The sequence below is a fragment of the Entelurus aequoreus genome, linkage group LG14 (assembly GCF_033978785.1).
Source record: "Entelurus aequoreus isolate RoL-2023_Sb linkage group LG14, RoL_Eaeq_v1.1, whole genome shotgun sequence".
In the NCBI taxonomy this organism is placed as follows: Eukaryota; Metazoa; Chordata; class Actinopteri; order Syngnathiformes; family Syngnathidae; genus Entelurus; species Entelurus aequoreus.
The window spans coordinates 708,358-725,796 of NC_084744.1; the positions used below are offsets into that span (position 1 = coordinate 708,358).

The 17,439-nt window shown below is 45.5% G+C and overlaps 1 protein-coding gene across 1 annotated transcript in view; it reads right to left on the reverse strand.

The window, feature by feature from the left end:
* LOC133665252 (titin-like) overlaps positions 1 to 17,439 on the reverse strand; it is a 215,424-nt gene that overhangs the window by 56,853 nt on the left and 141,132 nt on the right. Inside the window, 29 exon segments of the mRNA XM_062070499.1 lie at positions 369 to 668; positions 748 to 1,023; positions 1,189 to 1,351; positions 1,712 to 1,854; positions 1,963 to 2,268; positions 2,388 to 2,672; positions 2,745 to 3,065; positions 3,152 to 6,121; positions 6,201 to 6,494; positions 6,599 to 6,898; positions 7,006 to 7,287; positions 9,176 to 9,484; positions 9,556 to 9,858; positions 11,100 to 11,211; positions 11,298 to 11,485; positions 11,759 to 12,040; positions 12,115 to 12,417; positions 12,518 to 12,820; positions 12,916 to 13,197; positions 13,283 to 13,433; positions 14,182 to 14,330; positions 14,416 to 14,730; positions 14,810 to 15,109; positions 15,268 to 15,564; positions 15,645 to 15,796; positions 15,868 to 16,033; positions 16,104 to 16,251; positions 16,401 to 16,552; positions 16,647 to 16,776. Coding sequence (XP_061926483.1) covers positions 369 to 668; positions 748 to 1,023; positions 1,189 to 1,351; positions 1,712 to 1,854; positions 1,963 to 2,268; positions 2,388 to 2,672; positions 2,745 to 3,065; positions 3,152 to 6,121; positions 6,201 to 6,494; positions 6,599 to 6,898; positions 7,006 to 7,287; positions 9,176 to 9,484; positions 9,556 to 9,858; positions 11,100 to 11,211; positions 11,298 to 11,485; positions 11,759 to 12,040; positions 12,115 to 12,417; positions 12,518 to 12,820; positions 12,916 to 13,197; positions 13,283 to 13,433; positions 14,182 to 14,330; positions 14,416 to 14,730; positions 14,810 to 15,109; positions 15,268 to 15,564; positions 15,645 to 15,796; positions 15,868 to 16,033; positions 16,104 to 16,251; positions 16,401 to 16,552; positions 16,647 to 16,776 — 9,682 coding nt within the window.

Genomic DNA, 17,439 nt, shown 5'->3' on the forward strand with positions numbered 1-17,439 from the left:
TGATGTTAATGCCCAAACTTGCTGTACAGATTTTCTTCAGAAAAGAGAAGTGTTGTAGCCTTAGTAGTGTTTCACTTTGTTAAATGTTTGGGTAGAATTTTATTAACCAAAAACAGTTTTTGATTAAGTAATATTAAAAAGTATCAGAGCTTGTTATCTATCTTATGGAGGAATGTAGTTAATCATAGAACTGGCACCCAATGTTATTTAAAAAAGAAGTCCAATTGTACACACTATATAGCCCTTGTTGTTTGGAATCTTAGTAACTTCCAGCTAGCAAACAGTGATCATCATTGACAAGTAGCATCACCTGTTAGGAAAGCTAGTTATTGGTAATATAATTGCGTACCATGAAAAATAAAACCTACCAAATGGAAACTTGGCAATCATTCTGTCAGACTGCAGAGGATCCGACACTCCGTAGCGGTTCTCAGCACGGATGCGGAACACATACTCTTTCCATGGAACGAGTTTCCCCAGCCTACAGCTCGTCTTCTGGCCGGAGGAAACAGCGGTAACCCAGTCACCTCTACTAACATCACATTTCTCCACCACATAATTTGTGATTTTGCTGCCTCCGTCCTCCAATGGACTGCTCCAGGACAGAGAGCAAGCATCCGAGTCAATGTCACTGATTGCAACAGGACCCACAGGAGGTCCGGGAATATCTACAAAACACAAATCATCTCTGTCATGCCGTACAATTCCTCATTTACTGAGTCTTAGTAATAAATGACGGCCACTAACCTCTGATGATAATTTTCAGGGCCTGAGCCACTTTCCCAGTGCTGTTTTCGGCCACAAGGCTGTACTCTCCACTGTCTGTCCTTGAGACGTCCTTGATGATCAAGACGCACATGTTGCCAGACCGGTGCACTGCCAGACGACTTGACGAGACTAGTGGGACTTCGCCGCACAGCCACTTGCAGGTAGGAGAAGGTTTTCCAGAAACAAGCGCCTCTACCCTTAGCTTTGCTCCGGCTTTGGCACTGACCGTCTCTGCCATTACAATCTTTGGCTCCACTGTTTGTGTTTGAACGCGTGTGAAATATGGAGTGGAGGGGAACAAAAATGGGTAATGGGGAAATATTTTTCAATTATTTCCGTGACCACTGATGCTGAAGTATGTATCTTATTTAAACGTTTCACTTTTATAATTGATCATATTAATCTGATATTGAAACTTACACATCTGTTCCTTAATCTCGACCGGCTCTCTGCTTTCTGTGAACAGGCTTAAGCCCATCATGTTTTTGGCAGCCACTCTGAACCTGTACCTCTTTCCCTCTTTTAGGCCACTGATGCTGATGCTCAGCCCCTTAACAGTTGTGTAGGCATTCCATATCGCTTTCTCTGGCTCCCCCTCATCTTTAACTACTGGAGGTGGTGGAGGAGCTTCTTCTCCATCTGGGACCTGCAGTTAAAAAAATGAATGCCTGACACACACTGGCATATTTTTTTTCATGATGAAGCCATCAATTTTATTTTTGTCACTGTTATAGCACTACTTTTAATTGTATTGTATTTATGTAAAACGCTTTAGTAAAACGGGGTTGTTTTAAATGTACTACATTGAATGTCATTTTGGTATACACATTAATATAGACCTAAGATTTACACACCATTGTATGTAAAATAGCGTGTAAGTGGTCAACCTAAAGTAAAAATGCAGGAAGATTGGTTTACATACCTCTACAAGTGCTTTAGGCACAGGAAGAGGCTTGAGCTCCATGTACTCAATTACATAACCATCAATCTTTGCTCCGCCATCCCTTGCAGGCTTTACCCAGCCAACTGTGGCACTGTTTTTTGTGATTTCCAGAACTTCAATCTTCTCACAGGGATCAGGTTTGCCTAAAGAAAAGAATATGGTTTGCTCTTATGACCAATAAAAATGGGAAGAGTCAGCGAAACGCAGACCTCAGCATTAATATTACTCTAAGACATAGAAGTCATACTTACTGACAGGATCAGAGGCTAGGTAGGAAGTGGGTGACACCTTGGGAACTCCTGCACCATACTCATTGACAGCAGTCACTCTGAAGTAGTACTCTGTGCCTGGCATGAGACCGCTGACCTTAAAGGGGATTTTATCCTTCTCAACTTCGGCTTTGACCGTTCCCCACGTCTTCCGATCAATTTCACGTTTCTGAACAATGTAGTGAGTAATTTCACTGCCACCATCGATCTCTGGAGGGCTCCAAGACAGCATGGCTGATGTCTGTTTGATGTCACTGGCTTCCAGGTTAATCACAGGTCCTGGGGTATCTGTTAGGGGAAAGGACATGAAACACAACTTTTTAATGCCAATGAAACAATCCAAATTTTATTTGATCACAATAATTATGTCATAATGAAAGCTTTGACAAGCAGAAGGTAGAACTTACCAAGAACCTTAACAGTCACAAAAACAGCCTTTTCTCCAGCAGGACTGCGCACAGTCAGACAGTATTTTCCAGCGTCATCGCGGGTGCTATCAGGTATGACCAGGAAGGTCATGGTGTCGATGATGTCGACATGCCCCTTCCTGACTACATTATCAATGCCCATCCTCCTCCAAGTGACTTTGGGAGGTGGTCTACCTCTTATGGTAGCACATAGTCTGATGGGACAACCAGCTCTTACAGTTAGCCCCGTTTTTAGATTGGCATCCAAGTCAATCTCTGGTGCCTCTGTTAATAAAACAGGCATTCAATACCAAATTTAAAATGTTACACATAGGGGAACCGAGAACAAGTCCTCACCGAGTATCTCCTTGGGATTCACAGCTGCCCCCAGGTCACAAGGCAGGCTGAGGCCCACCTGGTTTTGAGCTGAAACTCGAAACTCGTACAGAAGTTTTTCATCCAGACTTGTGACAGTGAACTCGCAAAATACAAGCTGAGCAGCCACATTGCACCGTTTCCAACTGTCATCTCCTTTTTTGCCACTTCCCTTCAACCTCATCTCAACAACGTAGCCGATGATGGGAGCTCCGCCATCTGACACAGGCTTGGTCCAGCCGAGCATTACACTTGACTTTGTGCTGTCCAGGACCTTCAAGTTGGTGGGTGGTGCAGGTGGTTCTGTAGGAAAACATGACAGTTTGTAAAAATGAAGTAATGACAACATATAATATCAAATGTTCGTAACTGCTCTACTGGTGACATACCAAGTGCATCCTTAGCTGAGATAGCACGCGAGGCTTTGCTTGCATTGCCGACCCCAATTTCGTTGACTGCTTTCACTCTGTATTGATATTCATGGAGGGGTAGCAGTCCTGTCACCGTCAAGCGAGTTGCAGGGATGGCCTCTTTGTTAACAGGGGACCACCTTACAGCATGTTCCTCCTTCTTTTCCAACAGGTAACCGGTGATTGGCTTTCCACCATCTTTCTCAGGCTCTGACCACTGCACAGTCATCTCCTCCTTTGACATCTTTGTGACCTCTGGTGTTTCAGGGGCTCCTGGGACACTAAACTTAGTGCCAGCTATAATGGCTTCACTCTCCACTGCAGGGCCAGGACCCATTTTATTCTCCGCACGAACTCTGAAGATATATTCGGTTCCTTCGATAAGACGAGTAACATTAGCCTTGTTGGTGATGACAGCATTTGAGTGGACAGACCAGACACCCCTCTTGGTATCACATTTTTCAATTATGTAGTTGTAGATCTCACAACCTCCATCATCTTCTGGGATATTCCAGGATAAACGGCACCTGTCGACGGTGATGCCAGAAACCTTGAGATCACTGACGGGGCCAGGTCGGTCCAATACATTGACATTAGCGTGCGCAGAGCATGTCCCTGCACTGTTTGAAGCACTGACGACGTATTTGCCACTGTCTGTACGCCGAGCAGAGGTCAGAAGCAGCTTTGAGAAGTCAGAACCAGTTTCTATCTGAAGCCTGGGGCTCTTTCTTATCTCCTCAGTGCTATCATCCTTAGTCCATTTGACATCAGGCTGAGGTTTACCCTTAACTATTGAGTCGATCGGAATACAGTCTCCTGCCCTAACTACAAGGGTTCCATCCAATTGTATCTTAATTTCTGGTTTGACAAGCTGTTCCTTGACCAGCACTTCAGCTGTGGTCACCCAGTTGCTTTCACCACCATCATTCTTTGTCTGAACTCTGAACTGGTAGACCTTGTTTTCAATGCACCTGTCAGCCATGAAGTAAGTCTCTTTGATTGCACCCTTGTGAAGTCTCTCCCACTCCTCAGCGTCTTTTGGCTTCTTCTCCACATGGTAACCCAGGTTTCGACTGCCGCCATCGTAGTCAGGCTTCTTCCACTTGAGGAAGCAGAAGGTTTTGCCAATCTCAGCAATATGGAAGTCGATTGGTTCGCCAGGTTTTTCGATTGGGTCAACTGCCAGCACGGCTGTTTTGGTCTCAATGGGTGGTCCGACACCGATTTTGTTTTCGGCACTAACACGGAAAAAGTACTCACAGCCCTCTGAGAGAGGGGCTTTCATTTGGCGCTTTGTACAGTCATTGGACACAACTGTCCATCCTCTCTGGTTTGGCTGACGGTGCTCAATAATGTACTGGGTGATCTCTGTGCCTCCATTGTCCTCTGGATTCTCCCATGACACCATGCAAGAGTTCTTGGTCACATAGGCCAACTTTATATTCTGGCAAGCTCCAGGTGTGTCCAAGACATTGACAAGAATAGTGGCTTGTGCCTGTCCACTGCTGTTCTTGGCAACAATGGAGTATTTGCCATAATCTGATCTGACTGCATCGTTGATGACCAATTCACACAAAGGATAGTTGTTATTCAGCTCAGTGCGCTTTTCCCGAGACAAGGTTCTGGCATCCTTGGTCCATGTGATCTCTGGGTCAGGTCTGCCCTTAACTCTAGTCATCAAACTTATGATCTGACCAGCCCTGACAGTCAGAGAGTCCCGGCACGACACATCAACAACAATCTCAGGAGGAACAAGAATGTCCTTTGCCAAGATGGTCTCACTCAGCTCCCGGGGTTCACTGTCTCCAACTTTGTTTGTAGCTCTGATACGGACCCTGTATTCCATACCTTCGATTAGGCCTTGAACTCTGTAGGCACATATTTTTACGAGTTCCTTGTTGATCCTGTCCCACTGAGCAGATCCTGACTTTTGAATCTCAACAAAATAGCCCAGAATTGGACTGCCTCCATCCCTTGTTGGTTTGGTCCAGCAGACATCAGCATAGGATTTACTCCAGTCCTTCAGTTTAGGATTTAAAGGAGGTCCTGGTTTAGTGATAGCTCGAGTGGCTCTGATGGGGTCAGAGGTGAGGGATGGCTCACTAATACCAGCGATGTTCTCGGCAAACACTCTGAACTCATAACTGTTGCCTTCAAATAGACCTGAGACTCTGTATCTGAGGTCCAATACAGAAATTTTGTTCACACGGATCCACTTCCCTGTCATTTCTCTGCGTTCAACCACATAGCCACTGATAGGACTGCCTCCGTCATAGTCAGGCAAGGACCATTCCACTGTCACAGCATTCTCTGTGATATCCGAGCACATTGGGAAGCCTGGTGGGCCAGGAGGGTTGAACAGATGCTTCGCAATAGTCGGAGGACTCTCAAGACCGGCACCAATTCCAATCTTGTTTTCTGCGCGGACACGAACAATGTACTCACGACCCTGCTCCAGGCGTGATACCTTGGCTTTGGTGCTGATGCCACTGGAGCTCACTACTGACCAGGGCTCCCATGGTTTCTTCAAATCTTTCTTTTCAACCACATAATTGGTAATGGGTGTACCGCCATCATCCTTAGGTGGCCTCCATTGTATCATCATGTGATCAGGGGTTACCTCTAAGATGTTAATGGGTCCGATGGGTGCACCTGGAAGGTCAAGCACAGTGACATGCAGAGCAGCACTCTTGCTGCCCGCGGGGTTGGACACAGTGAGAATGAACTCCCCAGTGTCTCCTCTCTTGCAGTCTGCGATGCTCATGACGGTGGTACTTCCAGTGGACTCAATCTTATAGCGGCCCTCAGATGTTATTTCTTTACCATCTGTCATCCACTTGGCAGTGGGGATAGGGATTCCAGTCATTTTGGCAGGGAGGACAATATTGCTTCCCGCCTTAACAACAATACCCTCAATGAGCTTTACATCGACTTCAATAGTGGGTGGCACTGAAAGAAAAAACAACAACTTTAAGAGGCCTGTCCCATGAAACCATAGCTTTAAATCTCCATATTAATGATGTCTTACATGTTTTCTCCTGGCAGGTGACAGGGATGCTGGTGTCAGGTCGACTAATACCAATAGCATTTTGAGCCATCGCACGGAAGCGGTAGTTCTTGCCTTCCTTCAGACCTGTGACATGTGCATGGTTATTGCTAACTGTCTTGAAAGGGGCCCAATCCACTTGATTTTCTTCCTGGTGCTCGATTATGAAGCCGGTAATTTCGCTTCCACCGTTGCGATCAGGCCACTCCCACTCCAACCACACCTCCGTTTTGTCTGCGTCAGTGTGGTGTAAGTTCTTTGGTGGGCCAGGTGGATCTAAAATGTGAAATGACTTTAGGTATTTTGGTCTTGCTATTTTAAATTGTATGCAGATTACAGATGGCATTACAACAAGTAAGTAAATATAGATGGTGACTCACAGAGAGGATCAACAGCCTTGATGGGCGTCTTTGTTGTCACATAGTCGCTCCTACCAAACTGGTTTTCGGCTGCAACTCTGAACAGGTACTGGGTTCCTTCCATCAGATACATGGCCATCAAACTCCGCTTCTTATTGGACGCGGAGACTGGGACCCACTGCTCAGCAGCCACATCCTTCTTCTCCACAACATAATGGGAGATAACGGCGCCACCGTTGTCCTCTGGCGCTTTCCATGTTAGGTATGCAGACTCGCTGGTCACCTCAGAGACTAGCAGATCTCTTGGAGGCGATGGCTTGTCTGATGAAAAAAATGAACCCGACTTGAGTTTAAGTAGTCTTGCTGCAACTTAAGATAAGACTGTAAGGGGAAAAAACAGCTTCCCTGTCAAGGTGTTCTTAACTTACTCAGAACCAGAACGTCAACAGTCGCCGTTTTCTTTCCGGCAGCATTTTCCACCATGAGAGTGTATTTGCCCGAGTCGGGGCGGACACACTTGGGGATGAAGACCTTGCTGCCGGTGGAGGTGACAGCAACCGTGATGTGAGACGGCATTTCTCCGTCATTTTTCTTCCAGCTGACGGTGGGTGTCGGCACACCCTTGATGGTAGCACTTAGGGTGATGTCGGTACCCAGCATGGCCAGATGGTCACGTGACATGTTGGCATCTAGCAGCAACTCTGGCGCCTCTGTGAAGGAAAGCAGGATTTAATTGAATAGTCATGACTAGGGATGTATCCATCCATCCATTTTCTACCGCTTGTCCCTTGTATTGTGAGGCACATGCACTAACCCCCAAAGCACAGACCTTTTACGTGATGTATCATATCAAATATTCTGTATAAATCAACACAATGAATTAGCATGGTATGTGGCTGTGCATTTTGTAACAATAGGACGGATTTGTGGAAGCCAATATGAGTGTTGACAGCTCCCGATGTATGTGTGTGTGTAGTAGGGTTGTACGGTATATCGGTAGTAGTATAGTACCGCCATACTAATGAATCACATGCGGTACTATACCGCCTCTAAAAAGTACCGGTCGTCCATCCCCCCAGGCCCCCCGTCGTCGTCACGTGGTGACATTGTTGGTTTTAGGAGCAGAGGAGCATGTGCGGCAGCGCACACACACAGAGTACTTACAAGCAGACACAGTGTGTAGACAGAAAAGGGAGAACGGACGCATTTTGGTGTAAAAAGTCAAGATAAAGGTGAAGTTATAACACTGAAACACCCTCAGGAAGAGGTGCTTTAAGACATGGCTAGCTAGCTTGCGGCTAACATCCATCCATGACAAATGTATGATCCTGTAACTACTTGGTATCGGATCGATACCCAAATATGTGGTATCATCCAAAACTAATGTAAAGTGTCAAAGAAGAGAAGAATAAGTGATTATTACATTTGAACAGAAGTGTAGATAGAACATGTTCAAACAGAATACAAGCAGATATTAACAGTAAATGAACAAGTAGATTATTAATCAATTTTTACAGTTTGTCCCTCATAATGTGTACAAAATAATAGGTGTATAAATGACACAATATGTTACTGCATACGTCAGCAGACTAATTAGGAGTCTTTGTTTGTTTACTTACTACTAAAAGACAAGTTGTCTATTTTATTTAAGGACTAAATGACAATAATAAACATATGTTTCATGTACACTAAGATTTTTTGTTCAAATAAAGCCAATAACGGCATTTTTTTGTGGTCCCCCTTATTTAGAAAAAGTATCAAAATACATTTTGGTACCGGTACTAAAATATTGGTATCGGGACAACACAACTCAGAAGCAACTTTATGGATTATCATATTACCTCAAGTTTTCACTCTTTTGAATGGATTAATATTGGCCTAGAGACTAATGCGGTATAGCTCGGTTGGTAGAGTGGCCGTGCCAGCAACTTGAGGGTTCCGGGTTCGATCCCCGCTTCCGCCATCCTAGTCACTGCCGTTGTGTCCTTGGGCAAGACACTTTACCCACCTGCTCCCAGTGCCACCCACACTGGTTTGAATGTAACTTAAATATTGGGTTTCACTATGTAAAAGCGCTTTGAGTCACTAGAGAAAAGCGCTATATAAATATAATTCACTTCACTTCACTAATGAATCGCGAGGAGGAAGGTTGATAAAACTCGGTGGTGTGTAAAGTGCGTTCACTTCCGACTGACACAGCGTGCATGACTTTGAGGAGGAAATAAGTTCCTGATTTTTATGTGGTGTTGCTTCCTTATTTGCCATTAGTCAAAGCTGATTGTAGTGTGTCATAATTATGTCGAACAAAAAATACCAGTAGCAGTATCATAATGGACCAACCTATCTAGGAACCGGTACCAAAAAATACTGGTGCCGGGTATACATCCTTAGTCATGTTTCACTCGCTTTGCTAACCACATTTTTATCAACATATCTGCCATTGATTGGCGCACAAACTCAAAAAGTTTTTGAGAACAATCATTAAATTCATTTCATTTTGGATTTTTTTTTTTTAAACCAACGTTAAAGTTAATTTGATCTAAATAGTAAAAGTTCTGTGATGTAGTCTTGGTGAAAACAAACGAAGAGAAGTCGTACCCAGTCTGTCATGGACCTTCACGGTATCTTTAACGTGGGCCGGGTCCGATTTCCCTGCTGCGTTGACGGTGTAGATCCTGAAGGCGTACTCCTGGCCATCAGCCAGCCCTTTCACCACATAGTGCAGGTCAGGGCACTCCTCCGGGCTCTTATTAGCCGGAATCCAGTCCACCAATCCCGGCTTCTGGTACTCCACAAGATAGCCAAGTATCCTTCCTCTTCCGTCATGGCGAGGCATCTTCCACCTGAGACTGACTGAGTCTTTTGTCTTATCGTAGGCTTCGGGGGTGACCGGAGGACTCGGCCGCACTAAAAACAAAGATCGGGTGTTATTTTATCGCCGCGGTACGATGATGACGAGTCGTTTAAAACACACTGACCAATGGGATCCTTGGCAAGAATGGGCTTTGAGGGGACACTAGGGTCTCCAATTCCCAACTCATTTTCGGCCATCACACGGAACTCGTACTCACAGCCCTCCACCAAGTCTTGGACTCTGTACTGAGTAGCAGGATATATGGTTTCTCTTGTGGCCCTTGACCACCTTGTGGCGGCCGTCTCCTTCTTCTCCAGGATATAGTTGGTGATGGGCTTGCCTCCATCACGAGGCCTGTTCCACAGCACTAGAGCGTTGGTGGCGTACACTTCTCTGACAGTCGGCATCTCAGGGGCCTCTGGGACTCCTGCGGAAAGGGTCACAGACCAAAGAATCAGTTGAAACTTTTAGAACTGCCAGATGGGGCCAACAATGACTGTCATCTAGGGGTGTAACGATACGTGTATTTTGTATTGAACCGTTTCGGTCCGGGGGTTTTGGTTCGGTTCGGAGGTGTACCGAACGAGTTTCCACACGAACATATTAAGTAGCCGCCTAAGCTAAAGTCTTAACAAGCTGCTCCGCTTCGTTCTGCCTCTGTCTCTGTCAGTACTCTACACAGCACCCGGCATTGTCCCACCCACACAACCATCTGATTGGTTACATACAGAGCGGTAACAGCCAATCAGCAGTGCGTATTCAGAGCGCATGGTGTCAGTGCTCCAGCGTCGTGATGAGCAGGTAGGTGTTTAGCAGGTAAGCATCAGGCAGCGGACTCTCCCCAAATGATAATAAACACCTCCCAGTCAACTACTAGTAACATCACTATGTTGACCTTCTAGAAACATAAACGGCAGCTCAGCTCGCTCGCACTCCTGGCTTGAGGTGAAGGCTAATTAGCTTTTAGCGTAACGTTAGCTCATTTTGCGGTGTGTGTGTGTTTGTGTGTGTTACGGACAGCAAAGCCCTGTCTGTCTGTTATTTCACTTGACCTTTTTCTGTGTTGATTGAGCTGTGTTGAAGCAGCAAAAAAGGACATTATGTTAAATGAAGAGTTTCTGTCTCTGATAGTTGATATAATAATGTAAGTGCATCATTAAGCCTACATGAACTCCATGGTGTTCAGGGATTAATAGTCTCTCCTATTGCTATTGTACTATTTTTCCAGCTATAGTTACATTAATCATTAGTAATGTAGCAGCCTAGTTTTGAATGGCAGGGTCCCTGCTGTCACATGTTGATACAAATATAACATTTACATAATAAATCAACTCCAGGCTTCCCGAATGCTGTAATAAATTAAGCATGATGAGTTCACTTAAAACTGTTTAATGTTGCACTTTTTATATGTAGAAGAAAAGTTTTGTCATTTTATTTAATCTGAGCAACTACTTGAGGCAGTTTAATGTTGATTAACGTGGGCAGAATTATTATAGTGTTCCCAATGTTAAAAGGATAAAGCCATTGTTTACAAATTTGGTAAATAAATAACCAAAAAATGTATATTCTGTACCGAACCGAAAATTTTGTGTACCGTTACACCCCTACTGTCATCCATTACTCAAATGACACTGGTTTTAGATATGTAGGCTTGTGTCAACAACTTACTGAAGAGATCTTTGGCTCTCATTTCCTCGGACTCCAGTGGGTCGCTGATACCGTACATGTTCTCAGCAAAAATTCGCATGATGTACTCCCTGCCCTCTGTCAGTTTAGGGATCTATAGTAGACAACATTTTCAGCTTTGGGGCCACGTGCTCAGACTTTCAGAAAAAAAAAATGTGACAACTGAGCCATTGGACTAACCTTGCATGTAGTCTTGGTGGAGGCTGAAGTGACCGTGGTCCACATTTCTCTGTTGGTGTCTCTCTTCTCAATGATGTAGTTGGAGACGTCCACTCCGCCACTGTCCAGAGGAGGTTTCCAGGAGATCACCATGTATTCGCGATGTACCTCGTCAAAGACCACCGGTCCCACTGGAGGACTTGGTCGGTCTGTGTGACAACAGAAGTATGCTGACTTGTGACAATCAACTGCCAGTCGCGTCATTGACCCATAAATCTGCTGCACGCCATAGGGCAGTGGTTCAACAAAAATTTCCAGGATTTCAGTTCAACTTCAGCATTGGAACATTCACACGCAATTCCTTCAGGACTCGCTTCACATAGTTGATTTTCAATTAAGTTTTTATATATTTTTTCAACAAAAGACTAGTGTCAAATGTCAGCTATGAAGATTAAAGGTCAGGATAAGGTTCCGCTTCATACCGACAACTGTGACGTTGCAGACTCCCTTCCTGGACCCGCTGCTGTTCTCCACCACCACCATGTAACGGCCACTGTGTTGGCGCTGGGCCTTCATCAAACCCAGCGACATGGAGGTCAGCGTGTTCTTGAACATGACGTGTTTGTCAGCTTTGAGCTCCTCATCGTCTCGGTACCACACGATGGAAGGGGAGGGTTTGCCGGTGTATCGGCCCTGGAGCAGGACGCTTTCACCAACTCGGACTATGATCTTGTCACGGAAGTCCAGTTCAATGGTTGGTGGCTCTGGAACAAGTACAATCATGTCAGTAAGTTATTGGAATTGCCTGTTCGGACTACTTTTAAGTTATTAAGCTAACCTAGTTCATCCTTGCAGGTGATTGGTTTGGTGCAGAATGACGGCTTGCCCGGTCCAACCTCGTTGACGGCGATAACCCGGAACTCATAGGTGTCACCCTCCCTCAGTCCGTCAAAAGTGTACTTCCTCTCCATCAGCTTCTCCTTTGTCAATCTGGTAAACTTGTCTTTGCCAATCATACGAGCCTCCAGGACGTACATAATGATCTCAGAGCCACCATCAAACTTGGGTGCTTTCCAAGTGATGTTGATCAAATCTTTCGTGACCTTAGTGACTTCGAGCTCTTCAGGTCGGTCGGGCACACCTGAACATGTGAAGACCCACGGGGTTAGATATTTAGGATTCTTAAAAGAACTGTAAATCACAGTTCTTCCTATTACTACTCAAAGTTGCAGTTCACTTACTCATCGGTTCCTTGATAATGATCTCGGCTGACGTCTCCATGAAGGGTCCCATGCCGATGACGTTCTCAGCAGCTACTCTGAAGAAGTAGGCCTTGCCTGAGGTGAGGCCAGTAGCCACAGCGTTCTGTCGGCTGGCGGTGAATGATAGCGACGTCCAGGCCTTTCGCTCTGCTTCACGCTTCTGTACCACGTAGTTGCTGATGGGTGAGCCGCCGTCATTCTCTGGGAAATACCAGTTGAGCTTGCAGGAATCACTGCTCAGGTTCTCGGTCGTCAAGGGGATGCCGACGGGCCCAGGGACATCTGTCAGGGGACGCCACAGCACATTTAAATGCCGATAAACAAATCTTACAACCTCCAGGGGTCCTATAAACTAAATCTTTCATTTAATGTCTCACCCAGCACATCCACGGAAATGTTTTTCTTCTTCTCCCCTGCAGCGTTCTTGGCAGTCAGAGTGTAGATGCCGAGATGCCTTCTGGCACATGGTTTGATGACCAGAGATGAGCTAATGGCTGTTGTTTCCACCTTGGCCTCTGGGGGCAGTGCTGCTCCATCTCTGCTCCAGGTGATTTCTGGTGATGGCTGGCCTGACACATAAGCGATGATCCGGATAACGCCACCAGCATGGACCACGATTCTTTCCTTCACTGAGGCATCCAAATCAATCTCAGGGGCAACTAAAGGGAAAGGGTACCATAAAACTGTCTGAGAACACACACTTAGTGTTGAACCAAATATTGAAATGATTCATGTTGGACCTACCGCTTCTGTCATTGACCGTAAGTGCCTCTGGAACTTCGCCTGGCTCACTATTACCAGCAAGGTTGAAAGCGATGACTCTGAACCTGTACTGTGCACCAGTCTTCAATCCGGCAATCACAAAGCGGGTACCTCGGATTTCAGTATCTTTAGCCTGAAACAAAAACAGAATACCTAATTGTCTCTTGCAAGTAGATACATTTGGACCAGGCAGAAACTATTTTTGAATCCCATACAGTATAAGTGACATTAATATACAGCAAAATCTAACCCATTACTTAGGACTCTAAACAGTCTATATGTAGCGCCCAGGGACCACATATAGATCTTGTGTCAGGTTAATTTCCAGTCAATGAGGCTGACTGGAAATTAAAATGACGTGAGCTGTGGGGGAAACCGGAGCAAATGTCTAAAGTGCCAAAAAATCAGGCTTGTTAAGACTGGTCTATGGTACATTTGAACCGGGACTTTCTGTGGATCTACCATGTCAATGCTATGGTCATCTTGTGTGGTTAAACCGTGCAAAAGTCCAGGCTCGAGCCTGTGACCACACAACCCCTCTGACTGACCAGTAGGCTAGAAGGCAAGGCTCCTAAGCCATTAACCAGCATCGGTAAGGGAGCTTTACTTAATGTTCAAGCGCGGTGGTTTAATCAAGTGATTCTTTGGCGTACCACTAGATGGAGCCCCACAGTTAGAGAATCGCTGTCCTAGTGCACAGTAAAGCTAGCTGACGTCCTCAACACTAACATATCAGGAAATTTGAAAAAATTGTCATCTTCAGATACATGCTTTGAGAATGGCATCTCCAATTCCAGTCTTTCAGCATATTTGAGAAACTGCTAGGCAAGACAGAAAAGTATATTTCCATTTTGCAGGAGAAGCTGGTTTTTTTTGGTCACCTTGATCCAGGCCTCAGCGCCCTCCTCCTTGTACTCCACCCAGTAGCCTATAATTTTGGAGCCTCCATCCTTCAGTGGGGGGATCCATTCCAGATCCACGGTGGACTTTGTCCAATCTGAAACCTTTGGTGTTGGAGGAGAGGGTGGGGCTAGAGAAAATAGATAGGAAGGTTATTTTAAAAACAACCCCACCGTTTGTTTATCTGATTACACAAGATGTCTGTGAGCACGTACAGATGGGGTCTCTGGCAAACGTGGGGTCACTCGGGGCACTGGGGAGTCCAGGTCCCGCAGCGTTTATTGCACTAACTCTGAACTGATACTCGGAGCCCTCAACCAGTCCACTCACTGTAAACGATTCACCCAGACCCATGGGGCGGATGGGGTCACGGGTGACACGGCTCCATCGTTTACCCGTGGTCTCCTTGCGTTCCAACCAATAACCAGTGATTGGGGTGCCACCATCATTCTCAGGCTCCTCCCAGTTCACAGTCATGGAGTCCAGGGTGACATTGGATATGGTTGGCTTCTCACACTGGCCAGGGACAGCTGTAGGACACATTGACGGTTTGGTCACAAGAGTTTTTCATTTCACCTCATGCGACAATAGTAACACAAATTGACTCACTATAGATATTTCTGGCCACCTCTGGATCACTGTCTAGTGGTTCGCCCACGCCATATTTGTTCTGGGCCATAATGCGGAACACGTACTCGTGGCCCTCCATTAGGTTTTCAACCGTCCAAACGCGTTCTTTGGGTTCGCTGGTGACGGGGACCCAGGTCTTTCTGTTGGCCACCCGCCTCCAGATGACGTAGTTAGTGACTTTGGAACCGCCATCGTCCTTTGGCGGCAGCCAGGATAGAGTGATCCTCTCAGAACCAACCTCTTCAAACTTAATAGGAGCAGAGGGAGGACCAGGGCGGCCTGGGGAAGCACACACATCCAAACATTTAATCCCTCTGGATGTTTGACAAGAAAATGTGTTAGGGCAAGGGTTGACTTGAAAGTAATGTTGTTTTCATCCTTTTTAAAGTTCACACATATCATACATGGGTGTAGAATGATGGTGTCAGTGAGCATACCAAGCACATTGAGCCTCATTTCCTTGGACGCTTTGCCAACGCTGTTGGAGGCCACCAGTGTGTAGAGGCCGGTGTCAGGACGTTTCCCTTGCTGTATCAGAAGTGTGCAGCTGTCGTCCGACACCATCTTGTTGATGTGTTCATCGTAGCAGACCTCCACCTTTTTATCGGTCTTGTGGGGCGGCGCCTTGTACCAGGTGAGTGTTGGGAATGGACAGCCACGAATCTTGGCCACGACACTGATGTCACTGCCCTGCTCGGCCTCCATAAACTCCTTCATCTCAATGGATGGAGCGCCTGGAGGTGCGAAGTCACAAAACATTCAAAGATTGTATTTGTTAGCTTCAACCCGACTTTTCACCGGCTAAAGTTCTTACAGGTCTGGTCCTGAATGAGAATGGGCCCAGCAGTGGAAGATGGTCGGCTAGGTCCAGCCTTGTTGTAAGCAATCACTCTGAACTCATATTCATCCCGCTCGGTCAGGTCCTCCACCTTAAAGCTTGTGACGTCGATGTCTCTCCTGTTACACCTGCAGAGTTTAAAATTGTTTACAGTGTGAAACTCAGAAGACTGGACTAGGTCTTTGGGATGAAGGTTTACCTCCTCCAAGACTCCTTCTGAGTGCCACTGGCATCCCAGCAGAGTAAGTCAACGCTGTAGTGTGTGACAGGTGATCCACCATCATTTTTGGGAGCCTTCCATGTGAGGGCCACTGTGGCCTTTCTCACACTTTGGATCTTTAGTCTGGTCGGAGGATCTGGAGGATCTGAAGGCACAAGCATCAAGAAATGTAAATTGCCAAATTCCGCAGCAGCTTGAACGTATCGCTCACGTACGGATGGGATCTTTGGCTTTGGTTCCCTCAGTGGTCTCCACGTGCGGCCCAAAACCAAATCGATTTTCGGCACGGACTCGGAACAAGTAATCCTGACCCTCAATCAGGTCTGGAACCACAAAGGACTGCGCAGCACAGGATGTATTCACCTGAGTGGATGTGATCGGGGTAAGTTAACACATGACATGTGTTGTGTCCTGTTCATTTTTTTGACCGATTAAAACGTTCACAATATGAAAGAATTCACCACTTGAACCTGTTGATTAACATCATTCATGACAACGCTGATGGGCTTTACCTTGGTCCAGGCTTTTCCCTCCACTGTCTTCTTCTCAATGAAGTAGCTCTTCACCCTATCTCCTCCGTCACTCTCTGGAGGTTTCCAGGTGAGTCTGCAAGTGCCTCTTGTCACGTCGCTCACCTTCAGATCCCGAGGAGGTCCTGGTATGTCTATGGACCCACCAAACAATGGCATTTCACGACACTGCAGGCTATTGTTGATTTTCCAGCAAAAATGCTGTATCGGTTGATGAATTTTACGCACCGAGCACGTTGACTCGCACTTTGACCACTTTGTGTCCGGCGGGGTTCTCCACATTGAGGATGTAGCGGCCACCGTGGTTCAGTTTGCAGTCGGGGATGACGACCAGGGAGGTTGTGTCAGTGGAGTGAATCTAAAGTGATACATTTGATGTTGTGATTATCTTAAAAACAGCCCAGCAATACCTCTGGCTTCTGATAGAGGACACCGTGCACACAACTTAAGTGTCAAACTCTAATCATTGAGGGCCACATTGCAGTTATGGCTGCCCTCAGAGGGCCGCTTATAAGAGTGAATATATATGAATAAAAAATATATAAGGATTCGCCACATGATATTACATAATTGCCTATGCATTAGATTTTTTAAGTACATTAAAAAAACTGTAGATTTTATTGTAAAAAATTGTCAGTTCAGTCGCCAAAATTTTAGCGTTTTTTTACAGCGTATTATTGTAAATGGAAAAACGTTACCACAGTTTAAAAATAAATTTAATTCTGGCGACTGAGCTGCCAGTTTTTACTGTAAAATATAATTTTTAATTAACAGTGTACAATTTGATGAATGACTTTAAAATCACAAGTCAAACAGATATTTAAGTATTTATTTGTATTATTACAAAAATGTTTGGAATGTATGATCGTATAATATTTGTTGCATTATTGTACAGTATTAAAGTGTAAAACAGGGGTTATTAACCTTTTTGACATCTGGGCCCAACTTTTCTACTACAGAGGGCCCGGGGCCCATTCAAATATTAACCACGAATTAGTAATCTTACTCTAGATTTTAATCA